The 14730-nt window shown below is 57.5% G+C and overlaps 1 protein-coding gene across 4 annotated transcripts; it reads right to left on the bottom strand.

Annotated features, from left to right (window-relative positions):
- Positions 1–1385: 1385 nt before the first annotated feature.
- TBC1D2B (TBC1 domain family member 2B) lies at positions 1386–14696 on the bottom strand. 4 transcript variants are annotated; one of them, XM_039340025.1, is made up of 13 exons: positions 14306–14681; positions 12859–13012; positions 11071–11236; positions 9159–9319; positions 8492–8709; positions 7380–7766; positions 6918–7028; positions 6407–6600; positions 5526–6023; positions 4514–4631; positions 4083–4268; positions 3861–3982; positions 1386–3456 (listed from the first exon to the last, which is right to left on the bottom strand). In XM_039340025.1, exons 1-13 carry the CDS (start codon positions 14606–14608, stop codon positions 3261–3263), a joined length of 2814 nt encoding a protein of 937 aa, XP_039195959.1. In that variant the 5' UTR covers positions 14609–14681; the 3' UTR covers positions 1386–3260. The 4 variants fall into 4 exon arrangements, 3 of the variants coding, with proteins under 3 accessions (XP_039195959.1, XP_039195958.1, XP_039195960.1); XM_039340024.1 differs by having other exon boundaries at positions 14270–14679; XR_005556341.1 differs by lacking the exon at positions 1386–3456 and adding an exon at positions 5199–5238 and having other exon boundaries at positions 14270–14691.
- Positions 14697–14730: the final 34 nt, after the last annotated feature.

Raw genomic sequence — 14730 nt, 5'->3', positions numbered from 1 at the left:
AATGGGACTTTTGGCGGGCTCAGCAGGGCAGAGACAGCCTGGACAATTCCTATTGGCTTTTGAAAGCCAATAGAATTAGACTCTATTCAAGAGAGTCTATTCTATTGGCTTTCAAAAGCCAATAGAATAAAAGGAAGTAGCACAGCTAAGGAAAAGGGGGGAAAAATTGGCAGACTGTGTTGTTTGGCGACCCCCGTGAAATGATCGTTCAACCCCAAATGGGGCCCCGACCCACAGGTTGAGAACCACTGGTTTAGCGAGTCATTTCTTCTTCTAAAATGCCTTCCTGTTTCAGTCCTGAGGAGGTTATGAATTATTAGATGTTCTAAAGAGGTTCAGTTTGAAACAGCAGAAAGCTTGGGTTGCATCCATCACTCTTTCCTTACTTAATTCAATAGATTAAGCCAGCATTAAACCAGGTTGGTCATCAACCAGGGAAGTGTCCTGACCAGTTCTAGTTCCCCCCCCCCCCGAAAGCATGAAGCTAGCTGGGTCGGTCACTTTCTCAGCCCTGCCCACTTCACAGGGTTGTTGTGATGGGGAAAATAGCAGGCATTAGGGTTAGGTATGCCTTAAGCTCCCCCTCTCTCTGTAAAAGGATGGATCCCAAAATATCCGGGGCACCGCCTGAACACCTTGGGCACTGACAAAATTGCAACAGTCAATTTCAAGGGGCTGCTTGACTTGGAACCGCTGCCATCCAACACCCACATCCGCTTATGCCGGCTGCTAGGGAATGACCCAACAAGTGGACAAAAATGCCAGATCCAGCCTAAATATCTGGCTGTTGGACTGACCATCATAACAGCTGCAAACTGAAATGGAAGGCTTGTAGGTAAAAGGCGCAAACAGGAAAAAGTCCTTTCTTGCCTTAGCCAGAAAATCCCCCCCCCCCGTTGCTGTTTCCTGCCTTTTGCCTGGACTGCAGCAGCAGCCACCCAGCCGGAACTTCTCTTGCCCCCCCCCCAGGACCCTGCACAGGGAGGGGAGAGGCAGCAGGGCCTGTTCTCCTGCATCAGTGCCGCCAGAATCATTGGGCTCCCAGCCCGCCATTGTTCCCCAATGGGCCCATTGCGCAGGGCAGATTATTGATGGGACAGAGGCCGGTTGGGAGGGAGCGTTCTCAGATGGACGCCAGACTCAACTGGGACTCACTGGCCACTACAAGGACATCCGCCCCTCCACACCCCCAATGGCAAAGGCTGAACTGGGTCAGGGGGGGAAGAGCCGGAATCCAAGCAGGAGCAGGACTCACCACCCTCTGCCCCTCCTGGCCTGCGTTCTGTCAGCCCACGGGTGCCACCCCCTTGTCTGCCGAAGCTGCGGGAGAGAGCAGCCCTCTCTGCTTCCCGGGCACAAACAGAAAAGTCCATCCAACAGCAACAGGTGGTCGTGTGCATTTATTTGTTGGGATTGGTCAGACAAAACCAGATAGGAATGAAGATCAAAAGCCTTTAAAAATCAAAGACAATAAATGATCCATTTTCAAGAGGTTGCAAACATCTGGCAAATGAATTTAGGGATTTTAAACCCCAAAGAGCTCTCAGGATCCCTGACTGCAGTCACCCTACACAGAAGAGAACCTCCTGCCCTCCCCCCAATCTTCTGGAATCTGTGCCGGGAGTTCCAACTCCTGTGAGTCTTGTGATGGTCACCCTCCGCAGGATACCGGACCCCTCCTCCAGAGGGAAGAGGCCTCTTGGAAGGGGATGGGTCATTCTAGGGCTCCAGCAAGAAAGGCAGAAAAATGGACTGGATCTCTGTGAAGCTTGTGCAAACTGCAAAAGTAGAAGGGGGGGTTACTTTCTGCTTGAATTGACACCATGCATAAAATACGTTGTATATATATATAGTACATAGCAGAGTTTGGGATTCTTTATAAAAAGAAAGGAAAACCTCATAGCAGGAATTGAGACCTGAAAATTTGGAAATTCAGTCTTTCTCAACTTTGGCAGCTTGAAGATGGGTGGACATCAGCATCCTGAATTCCCCAACCAGCAGAGCAATTCTGGGAGTAGAAGTCTACCCACCTTCAAGCTGCCAAGGGGTGTGTTAGGGTGTGTGTATTGCTGTCTCCCTTTCCTCAACTTTCTCTTCAGTGTTGGCAGTCTGGAAAGCCTCTAGAGGATGAAGACATCCAGCCCGTTGGGTTCCATCACACAACCTGGGGTACCCCTTGTAGCCCCCCTTTCAGAGGAAACCCACCAGACTGGCCAGCACATTAACATTAATCCAGGTAGCCACAAGTCAGCCAAAACTCCACCGGGGAGGATTCACCCTCCTCCTTTGCCACCTTATTATAGCCCAGGATTGGCCTACTAGACTGGGATTCAAGTGCGAGGTATTCAAATGCCCACACTGGACCTGGATTCTGTCTTTCCCAAACTGACTCTGGGCTGTGGGGTGCCTTCTTGGCCCCCAAAGTGGCTTGGATCTGGTCGTGAGCAGGCAAATCCTCCTGGCCACTGGGGCTCCGAACTGCTTCCCCAAGAAATGCCTCTGGAGGAGCAGGGGGGGAGGGATTGTTGAAGAAGAAAAGCTGCATGCAAGGAAGGCAGGAAGCCTGAATGGAAGGACTGGATTCTTCTGGGATGAACTGTCCCCCAGCTCCCCAACGGGAACTTTCGGGCACCTGCTCTCGGGCTCCTCTACTCTCCGTGGAACCACAGGCTCCCAATGCGAGAACCAGGGAGACGGGGGCCAAGTCCAGCCGGGGCTGTTGGCTGTGGACGGGGCCGGCCATCCTGCAGAGGAATGTGGCACCTTTGAGCGCCTCAGGCCAGGGAAAGGACCACCTTCTTGGTCGCCATGTTGTTTCCAACAGAGACGGGGAGCCGGGCCCAAAAGGAATCCCTGGTGGTGTCTCCAGTTCTCTGCTGCTGCTTCCCCAGGTGGGAAAGCCAAGCGGTGGACCTGCAGAACGTCTTCGAAGCCCCAGAAAAGCTACCGCAACTTGGTTCGTTTTTTTAAGACCACAAGGAATTTGTCTCCAAAATGGGATGATTTGAAGACCACGAATTTGGCGTAAAACGATGGGCCTTTCAGTATTGTGTCTGGAGGATTTCAGAGGCTCTGAAAATCAGGAAAACACTCACAGCTCAGCTGTGCAACTGAAATGAAAGTGCTGGGTACACTAACGACGATCTGAGCAGGATCTGACTCAGTTGTGAAACGCTGGACTTGTAAAGCTGTCCTCAAATCCCCACGAGGTTCTGCATTGTGGAAAAGCCCCCGCCCCCAAGGAGTCCTCTGAGGTCCCTTCAGCCGTCTTCTTCATCCTCGCTGATCAGATCCCTCTTCTCTGGGTGGGTCTCCCGTTCGCGCAGGAAGTCCTCGCGCATGGCCTCCAGCTCCAGCAGCTCCAGGCGCACCTTCTCCAGGTGGACGGCCCTCCGGTTCCTGATCTGGCGCAGGGGGAAGGGGTTGAGGTCCCTGAAGGCGATGCCCGTCAGCTTCCTGGAGGAGGAGGAGGAGGAGGAGGAGGAGGAGGCACCAGAGAGGCCTCATTGTGGGCCGTCCAAAGAGCAGGCTCAAATGTGTCACCGCAGGGAAGCGCTAACTTTTCCACCTCTGTGGATCTTTTAATTAAAAGAAATGATCCCTGCAGCTGGAACCCCTGATCAAAAGCTCCAGTAACAGAAACTGGGCTGGGTTTGAGCGACCCTTTTTTGCCCCTAATCTCTCCTGGAACCCTGTCAAGTTCCTGAGGAAGCCCAGGGCTCAAAAACCCATTTTATGGCACCATTTACATTGTTTTACTCCATTTTTCTTTCCCCCAATACAAGATAAAATCAGAAGCTCCTTCTAATAGCGTCTGACTGATTCCTTTGTGAATGGCAGAGCAAACCAGACATGCTCACCTGGCGTCCAGGACAGTGCGAGTGAAAGACCGCAGGTACTTGAAGATGGACGTCGAGTCCAGCAGCTTTAAGATCTCCTCCTCCTTGTACTTGAAGAGGGCCAGAGCAAACCGAAAGATCACCTGCGCATCCATGAAGCTTTGGGTCACAAAAGGGAGCGAGCCCCCAGAAGGTTCCCCTCCCAAGCCCTGAAGATCCCGGGGACTCCACTCAGGGGCCTACCTTTGGTCCCTCATAGAGAAAGGAATCCCATATTTTGAAGAGGACGTCGCTGACCACACTGTCCACAAAGACGATCAAGAACCAGTTGAAGGTGATGAGCGAGAAGTCCACCCGGTGCTGTTCAAAGTGTGTGTGCAGCCGGGGCAGCTTCTCGTTCATCAGGTCCTTGAACACGCGCTGGTCCACCTGGAGGAGGAGGAGGAGGAACAGCCTTGGAAGGCAGCCCTCCTGGGGAGGGGCTCTCAGAAGGATCCTGAAGGCCTCCCTCCCTCCCTCCTCCTCCTCCTCCTGGGCCGTTCGTCTCCAAGGCTTTCCCCAGGCTGTTCGGGGGGGGGGCACCACTTCTTTTCCAACTTGCCCCCATCTCAAAGAGCCGCAAGGCATGGCCACCAGCCCTGGCAAGAGCTCCTGAGCACTCTTCCCAGACATACCTGAGAGCCAAGCAGTGTTTTTGTGTAATAGTCCCGCGGCATGAAGACCTCCACGATGGTCACCAGGCACCAGAAGGCATCTTCCTGCTCCAGGTAGAGTAGAGCAATGGCTGCCAGTCTGAAAAAGAGGCCACACCGGGAGTGGCGCTTCCCACAGAGTCTCGGAGCCATTCGAGGTGACCCCAGCAAAAGACTGACACCCAGGCGCCCCAAGACCCCAGAAAAAGGGCTCCAAAAGGAAAGAAGGAAATGATGGCTTTGTGCCTCTTGCTCACCCCCCCTCCCTTCCCCTCCAACGAAAAGCTCTTCCGTGCAGCAGATCAGTTTTTCAGGCAGAAACGCAAGCAGAGAAGCAACTTCTACTTTGTGGTAAGGCGACATTAGCAAAATTTTGCAAATCTGAAAATGCAGCTCTCCCTCCCCACCTTTGCAGCCTGAGAAACTAGGGTCCCTCTCGAGCTGCTTGCCGGGCCCTCCAGGCAGCCCTCCCAAGGCTGCGTCTCTTCATCTCCCAAGGTCACTCAGACCACCGTCCATTCACAGAGCCAGGGGGCAGAAGCCACGGCCAGCTCCTGCAAGGGACAGCAGCTTTTGGAAGCCTCTTTCCTTTCCTCCTGTGGCCTATGAAACACGGAGCGCCACCCTAAAGTGCCTGCTGGCGCAGAGCCAGGCAAGCGAGACATACCTGCTCTCTCACGCAGCCGAGGGGTGCAGGTCTTCCTCTCCTGGGAAGGAGAAACAGAGAGGGGAACCCATTCCTGAACAGCCTGCCTCCTACCTCGCAAACGAATCCAAGAGTGGACTTTGGAGAAGGAAGGAGCAAAACGAGAAAGGGGGGAAAGAGAGTGCACAGCCCCGAGACCGAAGGAAGCACGAGGGAGGAACTTGGGTGGGATGGAGAAAAACGTGGACAGGTCACCCAGACCTCATTCCCCTCACACCCCACCACAATACAGCCATCTTCCTGGGACTGCCATCTTCTTGACCTGGCTGGCCTGGAAGGGCTGCGTACCTGTTGAGCCCCTGGCAATAGCCGATGTCTGGGTTCCGCCACGAAAAGGCCAGCAAGACGTTCCGCAGCTTCTGGATGCCCTCGGAGGCGGGCGAGGAGTAATGCTTGTTGTTGGGCAGGGTCCGCAGGAGGTCCAGCTCGATCTGCTTGGAGGCCGGGTTCTGCTTCTTCAGCGCGTTCTGCAGCAGGCTCTGGAAGTAGCCGGGGGGGCTGCTCTCCTTGAACCTCTTCACGTGGAGGCCGACACACCACTTCCAGATCCGGCCACGGTGCTCGTGGGGGACCCCACCCCGGATGAGGCTCTTCAGCTCCACTGAGCGGACCATCTCCCTGTTCACAGTGGCAGCCAGGAAGTTCTCCCACTTCACGCCCGTGGACATCTCCTGGTGCTCCGTGAGGGACAAGGACTTCAGGTCCAGAGCCCGCACCTTCGCCACCAGCCTCTCCTCCTCCTCCTCGTCCTCCGGGACTGTCTGGAACCCATACACGTCATACTCACTGGAAAGAAGAGGGAGCCGGTCACTTGCCAGAACCACCAGAAGCAGAAAAACCTTCCAGGAAAGTCACCAAAGCCGCCCCTGGCGTCCAGGGTTAGAAAAGGCACCAGGCTTGTCCACCCCAGTTAGTTAGGCGGAATTCCAATCCTTTGGCTGCATAAAGCTAGATGTGAAGCTCAGCTCCACCCATTCGGTGCGGGAAAGGGCGCTGCTGCCAGCTTGAGAAGCACCCAGGATTCATGTCTGAGAGTGGTCAGCAACCATTCTGGCCATCCTCACATGCCGAAGGCTGAGCTATGGGGAGAGCCGCTGTGTGGGCCCACGTCTCCCTCCCTGAGCCACTCCCAGGGGGTGACTCCAAGCTGAGGGTCAGACAGGGCTCACCTGACCATGTGGGGCTTGAAGTAAGCCTGTGTGGGCAGCTCACCGCTGTCCACCTTCAGGGCATCTTCCAGCAGCTGGGCCACCAGGTTGCTGTCGGGGTTCGGCTCCTCCGAGCACACCGGCGTCTTCCTCTCTTGCAGCAGCACCAGGTACCTGCTCTCCACCTGACACATTTGGGCTTCCAGGCTGGTGTACTGCGTGGGGGAGACCGAGTGGGGGGCTGAGGCGGGAAGCAGCACCAGACAGCTTGAACCTGAAAGCCGAGGGAAGCCTCCACCCCAGCACCACTCTGCCCCTACCCCAGCAACGTGGCGGCCCCTAAACCACCACAAAGAGAGCAACATGGTCTGTGGTCAGTCAGCCTCTTTTGGGGAGGCAGAAAAACCGGTCAATTTGGGAAGCGAATCTCTGGTCTCTCCCCCACAGAATGGGTCACCTGTCAGTGGCTCTGACCCCTTCGGAGGGCCTGAAAGTGGGGGAGGTTTTACCATCATCTGCCCCTTTGGCTGACCTTCGCCATCAGCTCCTTCTCCCTGTTCTCGGCATTTCTTCGCAAAGCAGAAAGTTCCAGGATCTCCTTATTTAGGAATTTGTTCTGGGTTTTGTAACCCTGCAGGCTGTCCTGTCAACAAAGAGCATTGGGAGACTCATGCAGGGCGGGGTGTTTTGAAAGAAGGGGGGGGGCAGCTGCTTCTGCCACCCAGGGAAGGAGAAAGGTGGCACTGCAAAGGGTTTGGCCCCTGGCCTTGGCTTCAGGCTTCATCTCTCCTGCGCAAGGCCTTCCTTCTGCTTGCTGAAAGTGGCCAAACCAATAGGCTGCAGCTGCTTAAATCAGCCCTGCATTTTCTCTTCCCTCTGATGATGCACACCCTCCTCCTTATCCATGCCATCCTCCAGATGGGTTGGTGGGCTCTGGGGGGACAGCGAAGGCTCCGAGTCACCCAGGCCACAAGGAGGCAAACGTGACCCTTACCTTCAGCTTGCTGAGCTCCTGCTGCTCCTTGCTGAGGGGGGGGGAGGCGTCGGCAGGGGGTGCTCTGCCTTGCCAGGACGACTCGCATTCGCTCAGCTCCCTGGAGAGCTTCATGATCACCTCGTCCTTTGCCTGGATGGTCTCCATCAGCATGTCCAGCTGCTCGCCCAGCTCCCCTAACGTGGACTTCAGGCTGGCCACCTCCTGCTGCAGGTGCTCCTTGTCCAGATTCAGCTTTTCCAACTGGTGGTTGAGGCCCCAAATCTGTCGGTCTTTCTGGTGAAGCAGCTCCAAGTGGCCCTTGGCGCTCCCGTCGCAGAGGGGCCCCGTGAGGTACCGGTCGTACTGGGAGGACCGGACCGTCTGCTGCAGGAGCCGCACCAGTTCCTGGGAGGAAGCAAGAAGGCTGGTGGGGGGGAGGGGAATTCGCAGAGGCCTGGTCTGAGCCTCCTCACCCCGGGACACACACGCCTGGTCCCCCCACCCCCTGGCATAGAAGCACCTCCTGTTTCCACCCCAAGTGCCCCCTCAGTTCCTGGAAACGCCTCCCTGGGTGTCCCTTTCTCATGAGACTGAGAGGTCACCCGGCCCTTCTAGGGCCCGCCTCCCATCCTGGGGATCCGCTGCCACACTTTTCCTCCAAGGCTACTGCTGCTTGTTTAAAGAGAGAGCCGGGTGATCTCGTGGTTCAGGCTCCAGACTAGGAGTGGGGAGAACAAGATTCTAGTCCTCACTGTGGAAACTAGCTCCAGAGAGTCCTGGAGCCGCCCTTTCTCCCTCCCACTCAGCTCCAGCCAGCGTCACGCTCTGCAACCAGTGCTGGGGAAGCCAATCCCTTGTTGCAGTTTGTACTGAGAGCAGGAAGCAGCTGCGGAAATAAGCAGCGGAAAAGGAGCCTCTGCCCCCCCCCCCCGACCGGAAGGGCTTTCCTGCCCCTCGGGCCCCAGAAGGAAATGAGGAAGGAAGCGCGAGAGCCAGCCGGGGGCTTCCTGGAGGGCAGCCAGGCCTGGATGATGGGCAAGTGGGTGAGCCCCCCCCCAATCCAGGTGCCATCCTGTCCTTCCCCACCACTGCAGGTGGCCAAAACTGCCCCCACCTTCACGCCTGCCTACCTTCTGGCTGGCCAGCTCCGTCTTCAGCTGCTCCAGGTCCTCCTGCTGGCTCTGCAGCTTCAGTTGCATCTCTGCGGCCGGCTGGCCTCTGCTCCACTCCCGAGGGGGGGCCTCCTGGCCGCCTCGGCTTTTGCTGGCAGCCATGCTGTCCTTCAGGGGACGCCTGGCCTTGGGCGGGAGGCGGCCAAAGTCAAAGGGGAAGCTTGAGCCGGTCCCACCTGCAGCATGGGGGGGGGGAGACGAGGGGGCAGAAGGTTGGCTGGTTCAGCAGCCCAGAGAGCCCCTGGACAAATTGAGAGCAGCCCCCCGAGCCATCCCTCCCTCCAAGGAGACAGGGAAGCTTCATTCTCCTTAGCACGCCAGGCATCGAAGTTAAGAGCCAGGCTGCTGTTCTGAGCACTGACCCCAAACTCCCCAGGAGAGATGGGAGGGAACTGGAGGGTCTCCAATGCAATAGCCAATAAGAATGGGGGGTCACTTGTTGCAGCCACCGCTTCCCCAATCTGACCCTTACAACTCCAAGGGAACAGAAGCCAACCTGGGATCCTGCCACCCTTGGGGATCTCTGCTCAGAAAAGGGAGCAAAGCGCCCCCCCAAAGTCTGCAAAGCCAGAATGATTCTGCAAGAGGAGAAAAGGGGGGGGAAGCAATGGACAGCAGTGGGCACCTTTGCTGGTCTCGGCTGCCAGCCTTTGTTTTTCTTCCTGAGCCGCTGATTCCTGCAGATCTTTTGGGGTGGGGTCCAGCATTTCCCATTCTTCTGTGTAAAAAACACTCCTGCGGTTTTCCCCACTTCCTTTTCCGGTTCTTAAGGAAGACACAGAATTTCTGCAAAGTATAGAAGTTCAAAATGGTTGGGAGGGCAAAGAAAAGTTGGCTGATTTTTTTTAAAAAAAATAAAACTCACAAAGCTGCAGAAGCCAAGAACCCAGCGGCTTCCCTCAGTGCCAAACATGCCTTGAAGCAGAGGCCCTCTCGCCATCTGAGGTGAAGCGGCTGTGGCTGGAGAACATGCGTGCCCAGAGAGTGCCCTCCCTCCCCCTCCCTCTTTGGGCCTCAAAAGCGGTCCAGGACAGGACATTGTCCCTCCACCCCTTTGCCCTCTGGCAGTGCTGCATGGAAAGACGCTCAAGTTCACCGGCCCTGCTGCTCTTCCTTCCCAACCGTCAAATACAAGAACATCTGGATTTATCTGCTGTTCACCCTCCGGCCTCTCTGGGCTAAACCACAAACAGCAGGCAGGAAACGGTGCAAGCCTGGGCCTCCAATGGCCGGCTGTCTATGGTCTAGCTGCGGCCACTCGGCTGCTGGCCTTCCACGGCGTCAAATTTCGACTTGCCACCAGTGAGGGTGGGTGAGGAAATAAGCCAAGATAAGGACCCCAATGAAAAAAAGGGCTTTTAAAAGGACAAATGCCGGCTCTGGCCAGCCGGTGACTTTTCCTGCCTTGCTCCAAAGCAGTTCGATTTCTATCACACTGAGAAACCACACACTTTCCCACTGAAGCAGAAGGGCATTTCCAGATTTCTCTGTTCCAAGGGAGAGTTCCCCAGACCCCCCTTTGTCCCACGTTCTCTGTCCTTCCCAAGAGAAAGCGGGTTCAACGTGGCTGCCCCAAGCCACGAGGAAGGCCCAGTTGCAAAATCCAGCCTTCCTTTACCCCACAGAAGGGTTTACTGCCGGGCAGGTTGTGAGAAGGATCAGCAAAACAGGGAAGCTCGTGGCAGGCAGATGCCTGACAGGGAAAGTACAAAAAGGGGGGGGGGGGTAGGAAACGCCTCTCGCTTTGCAGCTGCTGTCCATTTGCTGGGCGCCTGCAGCAACTGTGGCCGCAGACGGCTGGGCTACTTTTCCAGGCAGAAACTGGGGAGGCCCGGGGGCAGGGCCGGTCTTTCTAAAGCGCAAGGAGGAACTCAAGTCTCACACGGGAAGTAGAATCTGACTTACGAATGTTGGCCATGAGGGCCTGATCCTTTCTCAGACCCTCCCAGGCCACCTGGCAGGCTGCCTACCTGCCCCCCTTCCCGAGCTGTAGCCGGTTGGAAGCCGGGCAGCAGCGGCGGGGCAGAGCAAGTGCAGAGCCAACGGGGATTGGGGGAAGGGAATTGGGGGCTTTTGTAAAGGTGCAACAAGGGAGCCTCTGGCCAAGTGGCTGGATTTGGGGGTAGCCATTTCAGAGGCTTTTGATGGCTGAGAGCTCAAGTGGGAGCAGCTCGCCTGCCAGAGGCCCCCTACGTCCATGCCACGCTTATTTTCCGAAAAGGTCACTTGGCCACTTTTTGAACGTCTGGTTGAGTGGTGGCCCTTCCTTCTCACTGTCTTCTGGATGGGGGGGGCTGCTGTCCAGTGAGGCGCTTTGAGGGCGATAGCATAACAGAGCCATCCTTGCGTTTCACAGGTCTTCTCCAGGGGAGCGAGTTCAGAACACGCTGCATCAGCTGGGGGGATCTGGCTGCCTGAAGCCACTTCCAAAGGTCCGCTCGCTTCAGCACCGCCAGCCTTAAATCCAAACTAGCCCCCGGAAAAGAGCAGCAGTCACGGCCGAGCGAGCTCCCCAGCCGGCTTTTGCCAGGACTCACCTGATCTCGGTGCCCAGCTGCCTCAAGGAGAAGTTGATGGGGCCGGGGTGGCCCGGGGCAGGCAGGCAGGCGGCTTGCTCCCCCACCAGTTCCGTGGGTGCAATCTCAACGGCAAGGATGTTGCGGGCGTTCTCCGCTGAAGCATTTGCCGACAACACCGTGCAATCTAAAGAAGAGCAACCCCACCGGTTATCTGCCAACCGACTTCCACCCAGAGGCTTGCAGGAAACAGTCACAAGAGGCGCGGCGTGACGGTGGCCTTGAGGGGAGCAATCAAGCCTGCTGATCCCTTGGCTCTTGGAGGAGCGTCGCAGGAAACGCAGGAGGTGCACTCATCAGCCGCCTCAGTCATACTTCCTCTCTGCTCCAAGCTCCCCATAGGAGCAGCATTGGCAGCACACGCCCAGTTGGGCAAAGCCCTTCCCGCTGCTACCGGTCCCGTGCAAAGGTCGATGCCTTCTGCCCTGGAGAGCAGTGCGGCCACCGCTACAGTTCCTCTCTGGTGCAGCAAAGATGGCCCGGGAGGAAGGGGCGGCTCCTTCCTGGGGGCTCCCTGACGGAGGCTTTGCCCGTTCCCCCCCAGACTTTCCCCAGCCTGTCTGCCCGTACAGTGACCATCCCAGGCTCGGCTTCTCTGCCCACTGGGGAGAAGCTGGGTAGGGGGGCCTTGAAGTGACTTCCTGCAACTTTGCACAGGCTTCCCCAGAGGAAACCACAGCCAGCCAGAAAGGCAGGCCCGGCTCTTCTGCTGCAGCAGCAGCTTTGAGGGCTTTGCGGAGGGAAGAGACCGACGGTTTCTGGCTCTTCTGGCCTAGCAGGGACGTCTGCAAGCCGGATTTGCCCTTCGCTCCTCGAGAATGGAAAGTGCAAGGCAAGCCTCCCCCCTGCCTGCTGGGGGGGCACTGACAACAGGAGACACACACACACACACACACACACACACCCTCAGAAACAGCCGTCTAATCAGAGCAACCCAGCAAATACCAATCGAACAATGGTTCTCTTACGGCTCACAAGGGTGCCGCAAGTTGCATTTACTGCCCACCTCTTTAAAAACATGGCTGTTAAAAAGGGGGAAACCTTGAATGACATTATTGTTGCAAGTGGATACTCAACAGAATATATGCATGTAAAACATACTGTCTCATGTATCTTTTTTAAAAAATCAATATTTGGTATAAGAATTCAGTTTAAAAAAATAGCTGAATATAATTCTTGAAGTTAAAAATCCAGCAAAACAAAAATAAAACAAAAAGCTGGCTGTTTGTGTGTGTTGATATGCACAGGCATACATACACAAACCACAATTTCCAATATGTTTTATCTTTAAAGTAATGGTTTTAAATAAATACTTCCTGTTGTGGAGAAAAGGAAAAGAAAAAAAAAATCACCGAATCAAGGAAAGCAACTTCTTGTGACCCAGGGAGGAAAAATGTGCTCAGGTGGCTTTCACAGAGCCTTTTTTGGCTTGTGAACAGTTCTGTGAACAAACACTGGCTGGGAATGCTGGGAGTTGTAGTCCAGGAGGGAAGACCAGCTGGACCTGATTTTGCAGGAATCCCTGGGCTGAGACCGACATGTAGTGCCTGGCCCACATGACAGGAGCCTCCATGGTTTACTTTGAGAAAGGCCTTTTCTCCCTCCTATCTGGCTCCCAAATGTGGACCACGAAGCCAGCATGAAAGCAACATGCTACCACATGGAACTTGCAGCAGTGACCTCATCTGCCAAGCCATTTTCCTGCACTGTCCACTTGTAGGGGCCCCAGGAAGAGATGGCATCACTTACCAGGACTGTCCTTGGCCACCAGTCCCCTGGAGCACCCGGCAGGGGTGGGCGACGTCTGGCTGTATCGCTTGGCAGCGTCAAGGCTGTGGCAATACTCCCACCTCTTCTGCTGGAGCTCCTGCAGCCAGTACATCATGTCCTGATGCGTGGCAGCCTGTGGTGGACAGAAGCAGGCAACCCGGCCATTACAGACCTCGAAGAGGAGGAGGAGGAAGAGGAGGAGTGGATCAGAGCAACAGCAGCCTGTCAGCTGGCTGAGAGGCAGCTTTCCAATCCGCTGGATAAACACAGACAGCACAGAAGGGCAGTCATCGCCTGGCTTTGCACAGGGGCCATCTAGTCTGACCCATGACAGGTCCTACCACTGCATGGGCCAATCACTCAGCTATTGTGCCACAGCTTTCCAGTGTTATGGCGAAGATTTACTTCCCCTGTTGGACACCTGCCACTCTTTAAGATGTGTGCTGCACTGGGGACTTCAGCAAAAGAATTTTGCTCCAGGAAAGGAGTCAAGGTGTCTCTCGGACACCTGCATTGTTCTGGCCGTTTTCCACAACTGATATTGTGGATGTGGCCTGGATGACCTCTGGGGCTTCAGGAGGCCCACGGCCACCAGGCAGTTGCTGCTGGAGTGGAAATCTCGGAGCTCCCGGGGCCAGCAAGTTGCTCCTAGCAGCCGCAGGCAGGTGCTGACAGCCGGGAAGCTGACGGCCTCGTGAGACGGGAACCCTTTTGAATGGCCGGGAGGGGGGACGGCTTTGATGCTTGAGCCCTTTCCGCCCCCATCAGCCCCGGGCCCCCCGCGGAGCGGCCCAGACAGAGAGCGGAGCGGCTGCCCTGCCCGGGTCTTGCCGTGCAGCTGCATCCAAGAGGGCTGCGCAAACCCGACGAAGAGGCCGCCCTCAACAGCCGGCCGCGTTCCTCGGGCGGGCAGAAGGGGAGCGAACATCCCACTGGCAGTAAGTCCGGGGCCTCCACCCGCGCTCTGGCTCCCGAGAGGAAGGGCTCGTCCCGCGGAGCCCGAGGGAGGCCAGAGCCAGCAGCAGGAGCCGAGCGGGGCTGGACTCCTTGACCGGCCCCTCCGCCCCCATGGGCCGGCCCGGGCTCTACGGGTGGGAGCCGGCCGGGGGCATTTGCAGAGGGCCGCGGGCAAAAGGCGCGGGGGAAACCCCCACAATCCCCGCCCGGGAAGGCCCGAAGACCCCGGGCTCGCTCTGCGGGGCGCGGGCGCCGCCCCCCCGGCCACAGAAAGGACGCCGGGCAGGAGCCGCGGGAGGCCCGCCAAGCGGCCCGGCTGCCCAGCGGAGTTGCCGCCTCGACGCCCCCAGAAAGGCGGCGCTCTGTTTCCGGCAGCCCGGCCGGCCAGGCCCTGCGGAGGAGCTGGTTCCTTCCCTGCCGCCCCGCCGCTCACCCGCAGGACGGCCACGTCGCCGCCGGGGCCGCGCACCTCGAAGGCGGTGCCGGGCGCGCCGTTCTCCTCCGCGCGCCGCTCCTCCTCGGCCGGCTGCGGCTGCTGTCCTGGGCCCGGGCCGGGCGCGGGCGGGTCGTGGAGGCGGAAGGCAGCCCGGGCGAGCTCCAGGCGGCCCAGCGGCTGCGCCTCCCGCGGGCCCTTGTAGTAGCAGAGCGCGCAGCGCCGCGCGTCGAAGGCGAACCAGCGGCTGCGGAAGGCCCGCAACGGCCCCTTCCCGGAGAGCTTCTGCAGATACCCGCACAGCCGCGGGCCGCCCGCCGCCTCCTCCTCCGCCGGCATCGCGCCCGCCGCCGCCGCCTCGCCCCGCCCGCTCCAGCCCTTCCGGCTCAGACCCGCGAGGAGGAGCCGCCGAGCGCCCCGCGCCGCTGCCGGCCTCTGCACGGGCTCAGGGGCGCCCTCGC

The sequence above is a fragment of the Crotalus tigris genome, unplaced genomic scaffold (assembly GCF_016545835.1).
Source record: "Crotalus tigris isolate CLP2741 ecotype Arizona unplaced genomic scaffold, ASM1654583v1 scf7180000017741.1442986301:2390832, whole genome shotgun sequence".
NCBI classification, from domain to species: domain Eukaryota; kingdom Metazoa; phylum Chordata; class Lepidosauria; order Squamata; family Viperidae; genus Crotalus; species Crotalus tigris.
Note: the sequence above shows the minus strand (reverse complement) of the source record. Positions and strands in the feature narration are given on the sequence as shown.